The sequence below is a fragment of the Harpia harpyja genome, chromosome 11 (assembly GCF_026419915.1).
Source record: "Harpia harpyja isolate bHarHar1 chromosome 11, bHarHar1 primary haplotype, whole genome shotgun sequence".
Taxonomy (NCBI): Eukaryota; Metazoa; Chordata; class Aves; order Accipitriformes; family Accipitridae; genus Harpia; species Harpia harpyja.
The window spans coordinates 26330219-26351752 of record NC_068950.1 but is presented as its reverse complement, the minus strand read 5'-3'; the positions used below and the strand labels follow the sequence as shown (position 1 = coordinate 26351752).

Sequence of the window (21534 nt, the reverse complement as noted above, 5' to 3'; positions counted from 1 at the left end):
AAATTACTGATCTACAACCCTGCAATTCATTTTAATCAAAGACAACATTATTTTCAATGCATCTTAGCTGAAACTCCCCCACCAGGCCTCCCACATCTTGCAGATTCCTAAAACTAGAAAAGGATTAAGACATTGCAAGAGCTAGAAGAAACACTTTATTCTTTCCAAAATAAGAGCCTCCTTTTCTCTTTAGCATTCACAGTACGCATAGCAACATATATAATACCACAGTCATTCTACATCTCACAGATAAGAAGTATTAACAGAACTCTTAAAAATGTAATGAACTGCTGCAACACCCAACCGTGGGCCCTGAACCCAAGTTTAACACAGCACAGACAATCAACACATTTGGAAAAGGGAACATGCTATATTATTACAATAGCTCTTTTGAATGGCTTAAGTCAACAGAATTTGAACCTTATGCTTTCTTATTTCTCCCATACATTCTCCAATACCCATTTACATTAAAAAATAAAAAAGTCTGTATGTTATTTCACATACAGACATACAAGGTGAGACACCAAAGTACCAGCGTTCATTCTCTCATCATCATTCTAGACCAAAGCAACCGGAGCCATTTTAAATGCTGCTTCACAATCAAAAGGACTATGTAAAACTGAGTGCCCTAACCCCAGAAATAAGAGTCTTGTTTAAAGTTCCTTTAAAAGCTTTTCACTGCTCCTTGCATTAGATATATTTTCATTGTCATTTGAAATTTAAACAGTAATGCAGCTTTCATTGTCACTTCAGATTTAAGCAGTAACTGGACTTGCTCAAATATCTGAAGCAGTTTAGTCATGACACAGAACACAACTCTGAAGAGGTAAGTTTAATAAATCAATCTTTGTCTTAAGTTGACAGAGTCTCCAAAATAAAGATAACCAAAATTGGCAAATAAGAATTCCTACATATTTTTAAAAATTAGCCCCTTCAAACAGTAAACAAGAAAAAAACAGTAAAAAGGAAAAATCCCTTGTTCAGCTAAGTCACAGTCTCTACAAAAAAATTCCTCAAGTCCTCTGTTTTTCAGTTACGCTGTTCTGTAATTAATGTCATTAAGTTGAAAGTTTAACCCAAACATAACTATTTCTACAACCTTACATGAGTAACCTCAATCTTCTACAAAAAGAGGCATTTTAGGGAGATAATGGAATGAGCCCCCATAAAACTCCTACTTCACTTGGGAAACGGCTACCTACAAAGATCAAGGTCCAAGCTCTGTATCACATCTCCTACCCTGCCACGCAGTTCTAACTCCAATCCATTAACAAGATGTTAGATCTAACATAACCAAGTCACAACTGCCAGATTAGATGAACATTTGCATGGAATTAAGAAACGAGTCAGCTTCAGTTCTGTGATCTAGCTACATAAATAGGAAGAACAAACACTCCCAATGAAACTGGTGGAAAAGGAATGATTTAGTCTATGAAATCTTCATGAAATCAAGATCATTAAGATGAGTCACAACTCATAACTATGCTGTAAGGCATACAAAAATTACTTATAGAATCATAGAATCATTTCGGTTGGAAAAGACCTTCAAGATCATCAAGTCCAACCATTAACCATGCCCCCTAAACCATGCCCTGGAGTACCCTGTCCACTCGCTTTTTGAATACCTCCAGGGATGGTGACTCAACCACTTCCCTGGGCAGCCCATTCCAATGTTTGACAACCCTCTCAGTAAAAAAATTTTTCCTAATATCTAACCTAAATCTCCCTTGCCTCAACTTGAGGCCATTTCCTCTTGTCCTATCTCCAGACACCTGACAGAAGAGACCAACACCCACCTCACTACAACCCCCTTTCAGGTAGTTGTAGAGAGCGATAAGGTCTCCCCTCAGCCTCCTCTTGTATTGATGTCCTTGTTTTACATTGCAACTTTGATAAATTGATGCATCAGAGAAATGAGAAGATGGAATATTTCTGTGGATACATTATAATACATTTTGCCAAGAGTAGGAAACTAATTTAGGGCAAGGGGTTTTTGTTTTAAACACAAAAGCTCCTACATGTACACAGGAATTGCTGTTAAGAACACAAGACTTCACGCTGGATATGGATCAAACCTTATCTTTCAGTTGTTGGGGCAGAGTTCTTTGAGACATACACGTTTTTGTGTCCAAGTGTTCCAGTTTCTTAAGTTGCAAACTGTATTAGAAGAATTTTCGTTGTTGAAAGGCCTAACTTTACATTTACGTTCAAAAAAGAAAATCTGACTATTCAACCTCTTCCTCACTACTCACCTTTGATCTTGCTAATCTTGCAATTTCAGTTTCATTAGCCTAGTTGCTGTGACAGAAAGGGAAGGTAATTCCAATTAACAAACTAGCTAAGGCTCTTTAAGTGTTTTGAGATTTTGTACATCAGAAATGCAAAAAGGAAGAAGAAAGGAGTTTTGCCTTGTATTACATTTTTTGCACTTCAGAAGCACCATAAAAATGGAAAATGCCTGTGCTCTCTTATAAATAGTTCAAAGTTTTCCTAAAGAAAGATATGCTAATTATTTAAGTCAACAAAAATATCCGGACTGCACATAATGCTTGATTTTACATTTTAAGCATTCGCAGGCCTTCAAGACACACACACCCACCCCCCCTCCTGACTGCTGATCTTAGACACTATAGCAACAAGTGAACATTTGTTCTGAAGGAATGTGGAGTATGCAACTGGGGGAGGGGTAGTACTATCAGTCACAAACTTATCTGCTGGTCCACTAAGTTAAATAATAACTTCAATCTTCCCTGAAACTGAAGAAACAGTGTTTACTATCCAACATTAGCAACCTGCATTTAACAGGCAGCTTACACTTTGACTATGAAGAACACAGCTTTGCTTGGACTGAACTTCCAGAGGAGGTTAGGTTTTTTTCCTCTGCTTGTTCAGAGTACTGGAAACAGCAGATTGTTCCATGACTGCCCGTTAATTAAGCAGTGCTCCAATATTGCAAACCTGCAAAGCAAAAGAAAATGCCCAGCTCCTTTGGCTCTGGTCACAGCATCTGAAAGTCCAAGACTCCCTAACAAAAGCCTGCAAGATGGCAGACTTGTAGAAAACAAGAAGCTTGGGCAAAACAGTTTGTGGAAGAATCTGGAGTAAAATGGAAAGAAAGGTGGAAAGTTCTCTCTCCCGGCTTAAGTGTAACATTCCTGGGGAAAAGCACGGTCTGTAGCTACGGCTGTCTCCCATAAACTTCGACTGTAAACTACTTTTTGTTGGATTGTTGTGGACTTGCCTTCATTCAGGCTTCCCTAGTTATTTTATGGACAGCGTTCTCTGGAGTACATCAAACTTCTGCTTTCTTTGCAGAACTTCTCAGGTTTGAGGAATCTGGCACTGGACAGGAACAGGACTCACTGCCAGGGGTCACAGTGCTTCCGGCTCATGAGAGAGACCAGGAAGAAAGTACAGTGTGAAAGTAAGGGAAGCATGGGAAAATGACCAGGAGGTCTCTGGCCTGCTGTCAACCTAGAGCTTGACTAAGAGAAGCAGCTTACATTCCTGTCTATTTTTTTCCTCTGAGTTTTGCCATAAAAAGCATCAGAAGCTGTTGAAAAAAATAATCACTACTATTGGCTTTGCGTTCCTAGTAATGATTTTACTTGTTAAAAAAAAATTTCAGGAAGTATTTACTTTGTTCTTATTTACATCCTTTACTTCTCTTAGCTTGAAAGACTATTTCACATTTGTCAAAGAACAGTTTCAATTTTAGATTGACAGAACTAATATTTAGAAGTGACTACTACTTGGAGATACGTGAAAGGGTATACTAAGGAATTTCCAGGTCAGAAAGACTGGAAGAACATATGTCTTTGCATATTAGCAGGTTTTAGGAAGGCAAGTTTAAAAGATGACTGTCAAATTCAAATGCACCAAAAGCTCAGAGCTAAAGAAGGCTGATTAATTTGCCATCTACAAAGGGCATTTTCTACTTGCTGTTGTCTCCACCACCACCCCCTCCCCCACCTTTCCTATACCGGTCAAACTTAGCATTCAGTAGAGGAGACAAAAGAGTTGGTACAGGGTTTAGCAGCGTATGCTGTAATGCCAGGGTGGAGTGCCACGCTAACGCTGCCTAGACCCTCACAGTCTTGTTCCATTTTAACCTCTGGCCACTTGTTCCTTTCCCAGCCGCCTTCTCCCTCTTTTGCTGGTATTCAGTACAGCCTTACAGTCAGCTCATGGAACTGATTCGGCTGAAAACTAGTTCCTTTCTTCCTAGGACTAGCTTTCAGGCAGATCTGCCCTGAGAACTGGCTTGCTATGCAGTCACGAGAGAACTACTGCCAATGCCAGGATGAAGCGGTGAGATCGCAGCAGCTCACACTTAAGTCTCTTCTCTAAGCTGCTGTGGAAATACACTATTAGCATGGTTTAAAACAGAGCTCTAAACATAACAAGCTCTATAATAAGAAAACAACGATTTTAGATGCATCTTGTAGATTTTCAACAGTTACAGAACCGTACCATCAATTCAGCTGTTGGTGGGGAAGAAAAACCTGTAATTTCTGCAGGAGCACCCTCAGAAGTTACTCCTTCCAGCTGCCTTACACCCACCCCAGACTGGTTTAGTCCTGGCTTCCCTGCTACCATGGCTCACAAGGTCAATTCTGCCAACTTTGCTATGAGAACAGTAACATCCAAGCAGCAAATACAAATTGTCAGAATTCACCTCTTAACACCTCTGTTCAGCAAGAGGATGAACAATGTTATTACAAGCTAATACATTTAAAACCTGCAGTTAGTTCCTTGTAGACCAAGTCTGAGTAGAGCTACAAAGTACAAAAAAGGTCATATTTTAATAATAAGTTGCAGAATTATTCTTCAGATATTACAAGTATATAACACTTCAGTAGATCCTGGAAGCGATTAACATTAAAATTCCACTTCAGACTATTTGTCAACATCCTCAAATGTTGTTATTTCTGTAACAGGATTTATTATCTACAAGACAGTTTGTTTTTCCCTTTTTTGCGCTACATGGAGTAAGAGAAACAATGTGCAATGCTTTACAAGAATTCCTCTGCCTTTTCCCAAGGATTCTTGAAGGTCATTTAATCAATTGACAAGCAGATTGTTTATGCATTTGATAATCACTATGTTCTCACGGTCCCTGAAAGTTAGCTGCCCTGACAGCATTTTGCTTTCCCTTCTCCCATAAAGGTTTTTTTTATTTAGGACACAAAATACTATCAAACAGAAAACCAGCACCATCTTCCACAAAGTGTTAAAGAAATCACTCCTACTTCCCTCAAAACAAAAAAATCCCCAAACATTCCTTCCAGAGACTGTTGCAAAGAAAGGTAAACGCTTTATCAAATCCTTGTTTAGAGCAGTTCGCCCACCTACCAACCATTCATACTATGAGGTGTCATTAGACAGGTAAATACATCCAATTTAAGGTGTATCAAAGACAGCATCTTTCATTGAGAAACATCAAAATTGGAATAAAGAACAAACAGCAAAATTACACCTAGTGTTATAAATTATCATAATTTCAATCTTTAATCTTCACTGCAATAGCTAATGAACTTCAGATTTCCCTAGCAAAACAGGACAAACTGACTTTCAAAAATACTGCCTCAGAAAAAGGACATTAATGTTTTATACTATAAGAAAATACAGAAATAAAAATCAAATGCTAGAAATACTACAGTGCTTTAATCATACTAAAAATATGGACAGTACTAAAAAAAGCACACATTATCAAGCCTGGAAGGGCTGAAGAGAAATCATTCATCTTTGACTCTCAGGCACTATATTCAGTAGACAGCTTCTGGCTTTTAGTGTAGCATGCAATTAATACCAGTCTCTGTGGTGCTAAAACAAGGTTTTGATGTCACTAGAGATTACAAGTTCCTTACTTTGAGGAAACTATTTTACTTGACACACCTTTAAAATTGTCCCACTGGGCAGAATATCTTATCCTTCAAAAATAAGGACCTGACAGATTTCAAGTTAGGTAGCATTCCTGATCCTTTTGAAAGTATTGGTGCTATTATAAAGAGGATGCAGACATTCCTGACCAGGCCATCCAGCTTCACCAGTATTTTTACCACTGCTTCAGTTGGGGGGGAAGCAGGGGAGGCATAAAAATAAAATCTTGTCAAACTCTAAGAAACCAGGCAGCAAAATCTGATCCTCCAAGAGAAATCTGAAATGAAAGGTAAGAGCTTTGTCTTGCTATTCTGTTTTCCAAGATATCTGGAAGAAAGGGTATATTAACATTTTCAAATAAGCTTCAATTTACATTAGTTGAAGATAGAATGAGCTTGAGGAAAAAAGTTTTTGCTCATGAAAAGGATGCAGAATTACCCACATGAAGCACACAATATCACACTTTGAAGATCACTTCAAAGTTTGTGATAAAGCAAGCAATAATTTCAAAATATATTCTGAAGTACAGTCAAGAAGATTATGTATTAAACTATAATTACTCCTGCACTTTTAAACCACATGCAAATTTTACCCTTACAGCTATTCGTAATGAAACGGTATTTCCCACAGTCCCAAGGGCAGACCTTACAGTATGAAGCATACATTACATTCCTTAAAAAAAAACAAAACAAAACAAAAAACAAAACACAACACATGTCACAAAACTAGTAGCTAATTATCTTCAGACTAGGGAAACAGGAATGTTTCCCCCATCTCTGATGTGATACAAGTAAAAGCTACTATTTACCGTTTAAAAGCGAAACACTTAGTAAAATATCTGCTAATTAGAACTCAGACTGCGTCCTAAATATTCTTTTGTGTGGTCCTTTTAAACCTGAGTAAATGAATCTCATTTGTGCAAAGACCACGCAGTGGCATCATTTGCTTAAAGCAACAGTGGAATTTATTATATGCAGTAACAGCACAGACTGTAGTGTCACCAATCTCATAAATAACTATTCTTAAAAAGACTCTCAACTTTGCATACCTGTACAATAAGCAATACTGTTTTTGAACTGATAAATTCTCTAATAAAAGTTTGCAAGAGAAAAGTCCTGCATATTTTGTCCCCAAAAGTGGCTTACATGCTTTCTATACAACTTCTACGAGGTATACGCATCCTTATATTTTGAAAAGATTGGACAGTATACAGGAGTTACCCCGTACCTCCTATTGTCCAAAAGAACATATTATGCATGTAGATGTCACCCAGCCTCAAAATTCAACACTGCTTACTCACAGACACATTAAACCCATGCTTTGGGATAAAAATTAAGCTCTTCAAGTTACACGATTTACCTTAAGTATACCTCAGACACTTCAAATTCTTAAGTATTTTCAATACTGTGATCAGGTTGTTAAACCCTCAGCAGGTCTCTGTGGGAAGCAAACAAATTCTCAGTTCCTAAAACATTCTCTACCCCAGAAAGTTACTTCTCTTCTTGAGTGCCACTACCTCTGAAGATCACAGACAGCTCCAGCCTTTAGACTGTACTTCACTGTATGTCCTACCTTTTCAGAGAGGGGTGCAAGTTGAAGGCAACAATTAGGTTCTCACACTCTTAGCCCATAGCTGGAAAGTTACTACTGGAACTCAAAACACAAAGAGAAAACTCACCAGCTTTCAAGCCACCATGTCTTAACAGTTTGTACTTCAGATGTACATTAAAACTGAAATAAGAACTAAATCTGGGGTACATAAAGAATACAGAATGCCATCAATAAAACTGAAAACTCAAATAAACAGTCTTAAGAATAGCACAGATTGCAGGTAATGATCTGAGTGTTCTAGGTATTAATTCAACATATACTCTCAAGTTTGGCCTTCCAGGCAGGGATTTCTGAGGAACCGTTTTCATTTTCTTCTTATCAGAAAGGAAAGAAGATTGACTTATTTTGACTCTCCTCAATATATTTCAATTATCTCTGACCTCATAAAGTATGAGTGCTACAAATGAAGAAGACCTTTCAGTTCAAACACAAAACACATGGTGACAATATAAGTATCCTTACTAATATCTGCCATATGACACAATCTCGCTCATCTGGAAATCTAACTGAAGACTGGACCAAGAGACTGATGCACTAACTGTTTGTGCAGATCAACCACTACAGGTTCAGCCTGTCATCAACTACAATTAAATAAAAAGTTTCCTGTGAAACAGGACTGGATTCATTGACCTAGGTTCAAAAAATGCCCAGACCTCTTCTTTAATGAAGACATTGGTAAAGTATCTCGATCTTATGCCTCAAGTTGGATCGCTAATAACAGATCATTACATCCAGTGAGTACAATGCCTAGATTCAAACGGCAATTTAAAAAAAGACAGCAAGAACTGAAGTGTGTGGAACACATGGTATTTCACTCAACACAAGAGGCAACTGCAGCTCCCTCATGTCCAAACAGCTGACAAACTTTTCAACTCTACAGTTACATTCAGAGGGTTTTTTGTTTGTGGGTTTGGGGTGGGGGTTTTTTGGGGACAGTGGGGTGGAGGTGTTTTGGGGTTTTTTATGTGAAGTACCATTAAGAAACAAATTTCCTACTTGGTGCCAGCAAGGAGATTCCAAGTTTTTTAGATTTGGTTTATACAACAAATATTATTGGGTGAGAGTCTGAAAACAAACAAAGTAAGTTACAATGCTGGGTTTACCTTTGTTGAAGAGTAATATCCAAAATTTATTCAGCCTTATGATAATGAGACTACTGTAAGAAATTAAATTATATTAGCATAAGTAATGCAAAGAGAAATAGCCTTGAAATCTACAGAAGATTTCAGTTACATAACCTTCTCCCCTTAAAAGATATTTCAACTTACTGATGTTACATATCGACTTGCATTGGTACCGTACAAAACACAGCACAAGTGTATAATCCAAAGGCACTTATGATCTAGTTTAGACACGAATACATGTTATAATCCAAAACAGCTTAGATTTTTCATCCAAGATAGTATCACTACATCAGGAGAATGTTAAGTGAACCACGGGTGAATAACTGGCTAGGGTCTTCCCTGCTCGTGTTATCTGAGCTGCCTTGGAACACAACCACCAGTCGGTACAAAATTCAAGGCACACCCCCACTGGAATCAGCCTACCTACTGATGCAGACCCCAGCAGTTGCCGGCCCTGGCAAACAGGGAGCCACGTGGTCAAGAGCGAAGTTACCGTGCATAGAAAGGAGTTTTTAGACAAACTGCCGAAGTGGCAATACTACAACTAACAGTAGACGTAGAAGCTAACTGAAGGAATAGTGGTTAGAGGCTGAAAGACCTACAGCAGACTCTAGGAACACTTACCAGGCAAATACAAGAGCTCACTGATGCAACCCTGTCACACCACTTACATTTGCCACTTCTGAACTGCTTGAAGATGGATGCAACATATACACTTCAAAATATTTTTTTCCCTGTAGCTAGTAGCAGAATTTATTTTTAGTTCTTATTTCATAAACTTTAGAGCAAAGCTTTACTATTCAACAAAATCTACATCAAGTCAATAGATTAATGCTGTCCAAAAAGGAAGAAATTAATTTCCCATCCCTGCAATTGATTCCACCTTGGAATAATTCACGTAACTAATCTCAGGATGGTGGTAAGCTACAAGCATTATGAGCCAGAATTTTATGTGTAAGAAGTCTGTTCCATCACCTTAGTAAGTTTTTGTTAATTTTTGGACAGACAACTGTAAACATTTCCAAAGATAAATAAGATGGAGAAATGCAATCCAAACTATGCAGCTTCCAGGTTGTCTCCAGCCAGCAGTAAGCAAGCCCAATATTACAGAACTCATATAATGAAATTTTGGGATGGAGGTCAAAAAAAACACTCCCAACTATGGCAAAGAAACATCTCTCCTTTATAAATTAACAATCCTGTAAATGGACAACACTGTTTCACAAATTAATTCCACAATGTAGTATAAAACAAGACGACAACTCCTGTCTTCCGTGTTAGTTTTTTTGGATCTTCTGAGTCCAAAATTTTAAACTGAACATTAACTAACAGCTGCTGCGTGGCAACTGGAACACTCCAGTATTTTGATAGTCCCTTCCTACAGGATGCCCATTTCAGTGTCAGTAGGCACCAGACACCCCACCTCACAAATAACTCTGCTCATCCTGTGTACTCAGCAAAACCACTGTGGACGTGAAGTGATCACTAGTCTCAAATTTTTGCTCTATTAAGACTTGTTCACACCTTTTGGCAGAGCTATTTCAGCTGTGTGCAGACTCACTTGAAACAGAGATGACTGCAAATGCTCAGCACTCAGGACATCTTATACAAAACTGCTCTGGATGTCATTTCAGCTATTAACATGGTAACGTTTCTGGAGAAGTTCGATAAAAGCTTTCCTGCTGATGACCAAAAATAGACTAATACCATTTCCCTAAAGGAATAGTAACACACAATAATGTACACGCCTCATAAGCAAGAAAATTTGCAGTTTCCACCTGCTGGCAGAAGATGGTAAATACTTATCTTGTAGAGGAAAAAAGTGCAGTGTTACATTCTACCTTAAAACTCAAACTACTAGTGTATAAGACTTTCAAAAACCAAACCAAAACAGCCTAGAAAACTGAAACATCACTGAAATATTAACAGAATTCTTTGGAATGACAAAAAACATTCATATGGCTAAAAACTAATCAGTTGATGGTCTCACTAACTTTTAGCATCAGCCTAGACAGCCTGCTAAAAGCCTATTTTCCCTTGTTATGATTATGAAACAGATTGCACAGTGTTCTGATGAGGAAATACAGAACCCAAACTAACAACCACTATTTCCTGTAATCATCACGCTGGGGGAGGGGAGGGGGGGAGGAAGGGAGGATAAAGGGGGAAGGTAAAGGGTAAGGGGAAATAACCACAGTAAAGACTAGTTAAGAACATATGAATGGAGTTGTGAGAGTTTCAGAAAATCTAAGAACTAAGAATAAAGAACAACTGACACACCTTCTGAAAGAATGGCTTCCTTCAAATAGAGTAGCACATCTGCAAATTTTCTGACATCGTTCACCAGTTGCATGATATATTCTGGATCCACAACAGGATTATCATAGCAGTCAGAGTTGGAGCTAATGCTGCTCAGAGAGCTGCTCTTGGTGCTGCGCCCCATTCCCCAATTTCCTGAATTAGAGATGGTGAAGAAGTTGGAGGTAGACAGTCGGGCTAATCCCAAACCACGCTTGTTACTTCCACCGTTCTGTCGCAACATCCCAGCAGCCGCTGTGCTTATAGAGCTCTTCCAGTTAACACTCAGCGTCGCTTAATGTCCATTTGACAAGCCAACGATGAAACCCTTAAAAATTGGGAGGGGGAAGGAGATGGAGGAGAAGGAAAAATGCTGATTAGTGTAGAAATATATGTGAAGCAATACTTTTGTACTGACAAGATCCAAAGCTTCTTTCAGGATGATACTGCTTCATATCACAATGCTTAACTGAAGTATTATAAAGGTTTTTGACTGTTTGAAGTTATTTTAATTTGTACAGCAGATACAGTGTTGCACAAAAATCAATGATATGCAGAAATTATTTCAAAAGCTAATTATGATGCATGCTTATTTCATGAGAAAAGTTTCTTCCCTGAATATTTATTCCCAAAACCTTAAGAATCAAGTTCTTTACATTTACCCTGAGACCTGTTCTTTACCATGAAATGTTACTACAACTGAATACAATTGCAAAAAACACTCCATGCGATATAGACCATGAGCAACATCCCCGCTTGCATCAACCACCAAGCTGTGTTCAGCATCCTGTCTCTTAAGATAATAGACAGCCTTGATCTGATAGGATGAATTTTCTTTGTGTAGATTGTGCCAAGCAAGAAACTGTGGCCTATCACAGTCCGTCTCAGAATGGAAAACATCCTGAAAGAAGTTATGTGGGCTTTTCAGCCTGCTATCTTTTAATATGAAAGGCAATCAAAGGAAAGACGTAGAAAAGTGAAGAGATTTAAAAGTATTTTAGAATCAAAGTTTATCTGCAAATCTCAATGCAGTTATCCTGAAGGGTGTTACTCTGCTTTAGTACACCTTAAAAGTTCCACCATAAGAATGTACAAATTTGGGGGAGATTATATTGGTATAAGTAAGCAACTACCTGCATTCCTTTTGTTTAGGAAAAACAGAATGCCACTGCAAATTTCCCCATGTCAGGTTAAGCGATTCATTTCAAAGCAGCAAGCTCCAGGTGGCAGAAGCCAGGTATGGTTCCAGCAACTCGCACAATGCCTGCTATTATTCTCTCAACACCAGGAGAAATTCTCAATGTTTACACTATATGGTAAACACTACAAGGAAAAAAAACCACCAAATTGGAACAGGACAGCTAAAAAGTTAACGTGGGTTGCAGACATATCTGCAGCAAAAACTCAAATTCAACTATTTTTGCTAAAATTAAAAGTTATGACAATCTAAAAATGCAGGTTGAAACAGGTTATCCCGCATATGTTTGTATTTGGTTAGCCCAACTGAAGAAGTAGCACCTTTAACATTTTGAACACTCCCACTATGTATTTCAACAAGCGTTATTCTAACGCACTTCAATTATTTTTCCATTATTTCTGCTTTATTTCTCTTTGCAATTTAAAAATATCAGAGGAAATGTGGTCATAGCAGTTGTTTTGGTAATTAATCTGGCAGGCCTTCCAGGGAGTGTGCGCTGGGAGGAGGGGGAAGAAAACTTCAGAATTTAACACAAATTAACTGCTCTAATTTCTGTTTACTGTTTAAAGTCAGTACCTATAAGTGTACACATGAGACTATACAAATAATGCAGATAATTAAGCAATTCCAAACACCTCAAGTAGATTGAAGTGAGGTTTACATTAAACATAATGTTTAAGCCAGTTTCTTCTGTTCCCACATATAATTCTCATGGCTACAAAGCTACTTTGCAATTCCGCCTTGCAATTACAGAAAAAAAAAAAGCCACATAACCTTCTCTCCTTTTAGCAAGCGTGATATCTATTCATATCGAGATAGAGATCCTCATATTATTTAAAAGACATGCCTCTCAAGTCTGGTCAACTTTAAGTAGCGTGATGTGTTAGACCTGTTCCTGTAGCAAGTCCATGCTTTTAAAGCTGTGTTATTTTAGAGATATGTTGCGGGTTTTTTTATTCAGACGAGCAACAAGTAGTACAATAATGACACCACTTTGAAAATCGCGAGAGTGATGACAGTGTTTCTGAACGGGGAAAACTTGAGTGAAATTTTTGCTGTAGAGCAGCAGCAGAACCAAAACTGAACAGTTTAGCGGAACAGTCACCTTTTCCTCACAAATATTAGCCCCTACGTCTGCTCCTCCTGCATTACAAGGCAGATGGGGAAAAGTTTCCCTCACAGAACACATGCCTTTCATTACTGAGAAGCGTTTCATATTTCTTCAGGAGACTCCGGCTTTGAAAACGAAAAGCGTCCACCAGCTTTTCTATAAACGCCTCCAGACTCGTCTGGTTAAGAGCGAGCCATTGCCAGTCCCGACGGAAAAAGGGGAACACCCCCCCCCCTTAAAGCGCCAGATATTTCAGAAATTTGCTCTCCCAGCACAATTTCCCGGGTAGAGAGGGAGGGGAAAAAACCAAAAAGGAAAGGGAAAAGGGAAAAAAAAGGTAAGACGCTCCCGTAGGGGCCCCGTCGCTCGGCCGCCGCCAGCCCCCCGGCCGAGGGCAGGGCCGCTCCCCGTGCCCCGGGCGGGGGTCGGGGCGCCGCCCTGCCCCCGCCGCGCATTCCTGGCGGCCCGCCGCCGCCGCCAGACCGCAGGTGCTCCGCGGGCAGGGATTTCCCCTCAGCCGCCCGGCCGCGGGGGGGGGCGGCGGCGCGGCAGGTAGCGGGCAGAGGCCGCGGGGGCGCCTCCGGCAGACCGCACGAGGTGCGGGGCAGGGCGGAGATGGGCCCGGGGTCCGCTCCGGGGAACCGCCCGGCGGGGAGGCGGGCTCGCAGGGGCGAGACCCGCACCGGGGGCCCGACGGGAGCGGAAGAGGGACCCCTCCAGCCGCACCCACTCCCCCGGCCGCTCACCGCGCCGCACCGCGCCGCGCCCGCGGCTCCTCCCGGCGGCGACAGGCGACGCCCCCCGCCCTCCCGCCGCGGCGCGTCCCACCTCCCCCGGGGACGGCCCTTACCGGAGAGCGGCGGCCGAACGCAGGCAGCAGCCGAGCCGCCGCGGGCCCTTCGCACTCCCGCCCCGCTGCCCATGGAGCGCCCTCCCCACAGCGCGGCCCGCGCCGCAGCCGCAGCCGCCGTCCCCGGGGGCGCCGCCGCTCCCGGCGCCTCCCCCGGCGCCGCCCCCTGACGCCCGCAGCCCACCGTTGGCCGGCAGTGCGCCGCAGGGCGGGGCTCTGCCCGCGTCCCGCCCAGGGGCCGTGCCCAGGGACCCGCCCCCGCGGTCCCGCGGGCGCGCAGCGCGGCCCGGGGGGAGGGCGGCCGCTCGCCCGGTGCGCGCCCGGGGCCAGCGGGGCGGCGCGGGGCGGTGCGACCCGACCCGACCCGAGCCGACCCGACCCGGCGCTGGGGAGCCGAGAGGCGAGATGGGGCCGATAAGCCGAACAATGGCCGGTGGGACACGGGAAGGGAGGATTCGCCCTCCCGCCCCCGCCGCATCGTCGTCGCTGTGCCGACGGCCAGCCGGCCGAGGAACACCGCGCGGCAGTCGCCCCGCCGAGCCGCCGCCGCCGCTTCAGTGCGAGGCACGGCCCGTACCTCCTCCTGGAAGGAGCTCAGAACTGCCGGGCGTTTAGCGTATGTGCGTGCACGGCTCGGGGCGAGGAGAGCGAGCGAGCGTGCTGCGCGGGTGTAAGTGGCGTACACAAAACAAGCTTCAGAAGTGAGGAAAAGTCCAAATTCAGACTTCGTGGTGTTTAGCAAACAGGATTTACTTTTAAGTGATTCGCTCAACAAGAAACAAAAACACTGTGGCAAAGGAGAGAATATATTTCTCATACTCGACCTCCCGCGCTTTCTAGTCCTGAATCTTGTATGTCATTCGTTGTACAGCTTCCAGTATTGTTACGAGTGAGTAAGATGTGTGCGTGCACACACACACTTTCTACTATACTCAGCTCGCTTTTATTTCTGGATGCGGTCTGTTGGCTACTTAGGGAAAATAAAAGCAGTAACAAAATCAAAATGTAACAACGTCAGACTATACCCCCAGGATGGGAGTGGATTCAGCTGCCCAGACAGCCCAAATTTTGGCATAATTTAGCCACTGACTTTATTTGCAGGTGCACATATATGCACATTTTTCTGGTTAAGAAGAAAAAGAAGTTGGAAAAGCAGAAATTTGCAGCATCATACAGAAACTCACATAGTTCCCAGCAGCATCAGGACCTTCAGACCTCTGTACAGACTTTTATTACGTCAGCTCACAGTGACTGATGGCAGCGGTAGCTTTTCCATCTAGAGGCAGGGACTACAAACCCACACTTTATTCCTCACTAATAAAAAGCCATTTAAATTCAGCAATCTTAGATCCGATGCCCAAGCTCTGGAATGGGACATGCTTTCAATAACATATCAAAGCCCTCAGCATCTAATTCTTAGCCCAGTCCCTCAACCCTAGCAGTTTCAGGCTTTACATCATGGAATTCCCTCCCCATCCTTGCTCCAGTCTCCTTCCCCAGCCACTCCAGCACACTACCCATTCAGGATTTTGTGTCAGAGCACCAACTTTCTCCTTGGTCCATTCTTCCTCTCCATATATGCCAAAATTTCTTCTGTTGGAAGAATTCTATTCCATTTCTATTAGAATTTATAAAGCCTGAAAGTAAGGAACCAAACCAAAACAAGTTGTAACATTACTTATCTCTAGTGTCAATATTAAGCACTGTTCAATAACTTTACCTTAAAAAAACTCTAAATAAGATATTATGTATATTTAAAAATCCAGTATATGGTTATAAATTCTTCAAGTCTTCTAAGTATGGAGAAAAGCAAACAAAGAAAACAATGCCCTGAGCTTCAAAAAGATTTTGATCATTCAGGTGATTGGTCCAGAAGATGTCAAAATTAGGCCAGAGTAAACAATTGTAAACTAATTTAACGTGAAAGCAAGGAACTACGGTAGGGAATGTGAGTTAAATAGTACAATCAACAATCAACAGAAAAAGCATTAAAGGTTTACTGTGGGAAAAGTCATTGAAACCATTAGATAAGTGTCCAATAGCAATAAAAAAGATAAACAAGAAATTCCACCTACACTTATCAATAGATAGAATACAAAGCAATGGATACTATTTGGTCTGCCAAACCTTTGTTAGAAAGAAAAGCATATAGCTACAGCAGACTCTCTCTCTTCCTTACAGACACTCTTTCTAAAGACAGAAATGGCTTCATCTTGCCATAATTACACCATTCCTAGGCACATTTTAGAAAATGCAAGGAAGAATAAACTCAGCTGTTGCGAGTACATACCCAGCTCTAGTCCCTTCACTGTTTCTGAAGTAGACATACCTTTTATTTGCAAAAAAAAAATCAGTTCCAGGGGTCAAACTGAAAGTGACAAAAAAATAGAAATACTAGGTTTACATGTTTTTATGCTTCTGAAATATTTTGTTTCAGGCACTTTTGATTTAAAACATAAAAGTGTTCTACATTGTGGGAGGCCTAGCTTCAAACATCTTTTGAAAAAAGGATTTGAGCCCACATCTGCCACATTATGTGAATATTAAGTGAAGTTTGGGGTTTTCCTCAAAGTAAAACAACAAACAATTATCCTTTTTCATTTTAGCTGTTCAGAGCTTTTTTCCCTCCCCATTTTCCGTTTGGCTGCCAAATTGAATACAGAGTCCTCTGCATTCCCCCCAAATAAAGCACAAAACAGCTGCAACCATGTACCAGACTGTACAGTGTTGATTACCTCCTAAATTGTCTTGGAAAGTATTTGAAAGAGAAATGGAAATAAGAAGATCTACCTTCAGGAAAATATGGCTTGCATAAAAGGCCAGGTGTACACCACAGCTTGCAACTTTTGCTGCAGTAGATAAAATAGAAGGAGGATTAAGGGTCTGACAGCTGCTGTGTGTTTGTCATCCTTTGCTAGTCTACAGGGCTAATGCCCCTTTTTAGCCAAGTATAACTGACAGCATCACTAATGCAGGTTTCAGGGAAGCAACTGAAGTTGAGCAGGTGAAAAATTGTTTAAAGTCACCTTTTTTCAGCACTTCATCCAATTATCATAGTTTGCTTGGAACGAACAATCATTTCATTCAATGAACAATCAGTTATTAGGCAAATAGCGAAGACCAGGGCAATAAAAATAGTACAGTGCCTCAGCAATGTATTCTTCAAGAAGAGACACCAAAATCAAATCTGTTTTCATTAAAAATGCTGAATTTTCCTGTGAGCAGCCACTTAAATCTCTAACTCATTAAAAGCCACTTGTGTGATTCTCTTAAGTTTTTTTTTTCCTGATAGAGCATGTGTACACAGTGAGATAAAAGCTATAGCACATCTCTCTTACAAAAAAAAACCCACACCACAACCCAAAAACCCCCCAATCTTGGCATTGGACTAAACTCCAAGTACCTGCTTCTCCCTTCTCAGTGTTGAACAGTACTTTACTCACACAAAAGTCCCTCTGAAATCCAAGGAAAAGCCTGCCTGATGAAAGCTGCTCTACACTGCAGCTTCCAATCACTGTTACGAGAAGAAACATTCCCAGGTAGCAGCATTAATGTAACTAGAACTGGGAAAGTAACATTTGTTAAGAAATCAGTTTCAAAATACTGTCTCTATTCTGTGTATCTCCAGAAGTGCCAAATATTCTAGGCTAGTTGGAAGACATAAATTATGAGTATATATCTTACTCTGAGCAATAAGAATTCAGTACAGAACTGGATATTTGTTACTGTTGTTACCTGCCAAGTCAGCAAGGGAAGCAACACCTGAGAAGGCAACCCAATTCTAGCCACACACTGAGCATCACTATAAATAATTTTAAACAAATTACTTAGAGAAGTAACTTAGTAGAAGTTTCCACCTTCTGCTTACATTCCAGCAAGCAGAATTCTGCTCTCAAGAAGTATTTCCATAAACCATTTATTTCCAAGAGTCTTACACACAGGCTCCTGCAAAAGGCCAACATCATTTGTATATCAGAAAACAGTTCAAGACTCAGCTCCTGTTAAAGGAAATAATGTGACATTTTTGGTAAAACAAAACCTTGCCCACAGCTACATTTTAAGTTTTAATGAATAGTCAATGAAGACCAACTAGAACTCAAACCTAAAAATTATTTGTATAAAGTTTGAGAAAACTAAAAAAATTGTTCCCCCTGCCCCATTGTATCTACTGCTGGTTTATAAAAGAATTTCTTTTTTCTCTTGTGCGATCTCTATTTTGGCTGTAACAAATGCCACCCTCCCACCTGAGAACCCATCGAGATACCTAGGTTCATATGCACTTCCTAGAACAACCCCCATTTCAGCCAGTGCACCAAATGCCCTTAGGGGAGCTATGTGGGTGAAACTGCAGCAGCCACTATGCACTGGAATGAACCTACAGAGCCAACTAATAGAGGACAGAAGCGCTCCATCTCCTGCAGACATGCTTCTCACCCAGGGATCACCCATCTCTCTCTTCTCAGTCCTGATCTTCAAGGCGTACCACAAAACACTTCCAAAGATGAGCAAGGGAAATGAAATTCATAGCTTTAACAGGTATTAAAAACCATATTTTTTGTTTAATGGCTCATTACAATTCACCCCCAAGATAATCCCTGCATGTTTTTTAACGTGTGAAGAGACCTCTCTCTTTTCTATAGGAGATAATCACTTAATCACCTCTCCCCCTGCTAATAGTCCTCTTGTCCACTAATCTCTCCTCTATTTCACAATTATTGTCTGTTTTTTCTCTCAGATGGTCTAGCTGATATTTAGCCTAATGCACAGCAGTTGTTCTCACACCTGATGCCCCAAAACTTGTTGGCTTTCTCTTTTCGGTTATATCAGCTGATCTAATTTAAAACTCTTTCCTTTGTCTTTCCTTTTTTTATATAACATCCTGCCCTGCTCAGGATGAGCTACATACCATCATAAACTGTTCCTCAAAAATGATGCAAGGCTGGAAGCACAATATGAGAAATGCAACTAGACACAGAACAACTCCATTAGCTAATCCTCCAGGGAAAAGGATTGCCGCTGGTATGGGCAGCACCCCATTTCCTAACTTTTAACAAGCAGTTTCTTGAAAAACTTCCACCTTAACTAGCAATTGCCAAGGAGGACAGTGGGTGGTAAGGAATGAGAGGAAAGACTGCATGAAGGAAACAACTTCCAGAACCTTCACAGCTTGCCAAATGTGCTATTAACCAACAGTAATTATGGCACAGCGACCTGCTGCTTTGGGATCCAGGAGGCCTGAAGCTAACCACCCTGGCTCAGTTAGTCCCACCTGCTGTACCGGTACCAGCTGGATTTAAGGGAGAGAAAGCCCAACAGTTAAGGGTTAGTAGAGAATCAGGCTCTTTCTACAGGGAACGAGGAGGTTTGGCTGGGAACTGCTTGTAGGTGGTATCTTGCCAAAGGCTGTCGGCCGGGCTGCTGGTTTCACGTGCTCTGGGTAGCAGGGTTACTGCCTGCCAGCTGAGAGAGAGGTGGTTAAGCAAAGCTGTTGGTGTTGGATTTGCCTTGCAGAAGGGGGTTGCAATGTAGCTTCTGTTGGCTTTGTGTTTTGAATTAAAGGTTGGAAGTAGATTATAAGATACAGAGACAGTGTTACCCTGTTTCTGAAAGTCCTCGGGATGCCAGGCCTGTGGGGTGCTGTGCAGGTTCCTGCTGTCGCTGGGTTTCTTTCTTGCTGCTCTGGAGCATGCCAAAATCCTTCTGAAAGCGCTGGCCATTGCTGCTCTCATCTGTAAAGCAAAAATTCCTTTATGTGTTCTTGACAATTTTTAATAGCTTAAGTGTTTGATAAATCAGATGAAAAAAAAATGTGGCTAGAAACTTTTCCTTCCCCCTCCATTTGCATAATTACTAACATAATATGAAGTCAGTTCAAGTACAGCAAATAAAACCCCTAATCCTCCATAGTTCCATAACTATTGTTAGAGAAAAATGGAGTGCGAGTTAAAAATATTTCTTTGCCAGAGAGAGCGGTGTATCTCAGGTTGGGAGAGCAGGTAAGGTCCTTAAGTAGCATTACATGTGATTAAGTGATTTCTGCTTTCAGATCCATGCTTTTGCCTCTTCCTTCCTTCTCCTGCCTCTGATGTTGTGGCGTGATTGTCCAAATCCAGTCCTGACAAAATGATCCAGGTTGAAAGAACCCCTATGGTTAAAGGTCTTGCAGTTCGCTGGGATCATTTTGCCAAGACAGCAAGTATGGCTTGCCTGGATGCTTGCAAACCTAAGTGTAATAGTTTGTGATGGGGTAGGGAGCTGCAACCTCACAACCTGCTTTAGGTGAAGCTGGAATCGTTTTTCTCATTGTGACTTAGGGTTTTCTGTACTAGTCTCACAGACTCTATTTGGCTTTCATATGCAGTTCTGTTGCCAGGGATCATATTTTTATGTGGAGCCTAGACAAATAAAAGAGAGACTCAGGTAAAGATCAGCACCATTGATACCTCAGCTGTTATAGTTTGTGCAGGAAGAAACTGCTTCATATTCAGTTTTTATGCCAATATATCTGTTTCAGATACAATGATGTACATTTTCTGTTTTGGTGTGGTTTGTTTTTTTTTTTTTCCCCACCTCAGGAGGAAAACAAACAAAAGAAGAAAAAAAAAGAGAAGAGTTAAACCAAAACTATTCCTAGCTGCTTGTAACTATATAGGCAAAACCCCTGCCTTATACTGCGCTTATAACAAGATATGCTATTCTCAGTAGAGGCATCCTCATAAGAGTGTAAGTGAGCCTTGTTTAATGGGTGTAGTTAAAGAATAAAGATGGCCAATATTGGCTAGTAAGGACAATTGAGCTAATCCTGGTGGATTTGAAGCGTAGTGACTATGCGTGCTGTTGTAACTATATCTGAACTGCGGCTAAGGGACTGCTCAGATATAGGGGAGGGAAAGGTGATGAACTGCGTTCTCCTGTGCATAACTAATGGCCGGTATTTGGTAGTTCAGGACTAAAAAGGACTGGAAAATACAGGTCATTCTCATCATTACAAAGTGATGTATACTTTACCCTTACTACAGCTCATAGATAATTAAGCTCTATGCTGAAGTAGATCTGATTATTCTGCTTTCTAACTACAGAGGTGGCATCTGACCATAATATTACAAAGGCTAGTAAAACGTAATCCAGCTATAACGTATGGCTGCTCTGAAGTTTTACTGAATTTCATATGCTGGTCACATTACCCGAGGAAGTATTTTTTTTTGTACAAGGAACTCATTCAGTGGTTTATATCCTGGACTTCATAACCTGAATATCTCAGTCAAATTCCTTCTAACATCTTCTTACCAAATGAAGTATTACAGTCTGCTTTGTGATACAGTAGTCTTAATCACCTGTATTAATTTAGGTCTTTAAAATGACATCCCACTTTATTGATCATTGGTGAGTATATATGCTAGAGGGTATAATATTGTTTAATGAAGTTGCTAAAGTGATTACAATGTGTTCATAGGTTTTG

General features: G+C 41.1%; 1 protein-coding gene across 4 annotated transcripts in view; it reads right to left on the bottom strand.

Moving 5' to 3' along the window:
* Nucleotides 1–14214, bottom strand: part of ARHGAP29 (Rho GTPase activating protein 29) — a 54849-nt gene extending 40635 nt beyond the window's left edge. For all 4 annotated transcript variants that reach the window (XM_052802171.1, XM_052802174.1, XM_052802173.1 and 1 more), the window contains exons 1-2: nucleotides 14076–14214; nucleotides 10899–11244 (exon numbers count right to left, since the gene is read on the bottom strand). In XM_052802171.1, the coding sequence (XP_052658131.1) occupies nucleotides 10899–11160 (262 nt within the window). In that variant the 5' untranslated portion in view covers nucleotides 11161–11244; nucleotides 14076–14214. The remainder of the gene's footprint in view (nucleotides 1–10898; nucleotides 11245–14075) is intronic.
* Between the last annotated feature and the right edge of the window lie 7320 nt (nucleotides 14215–21534).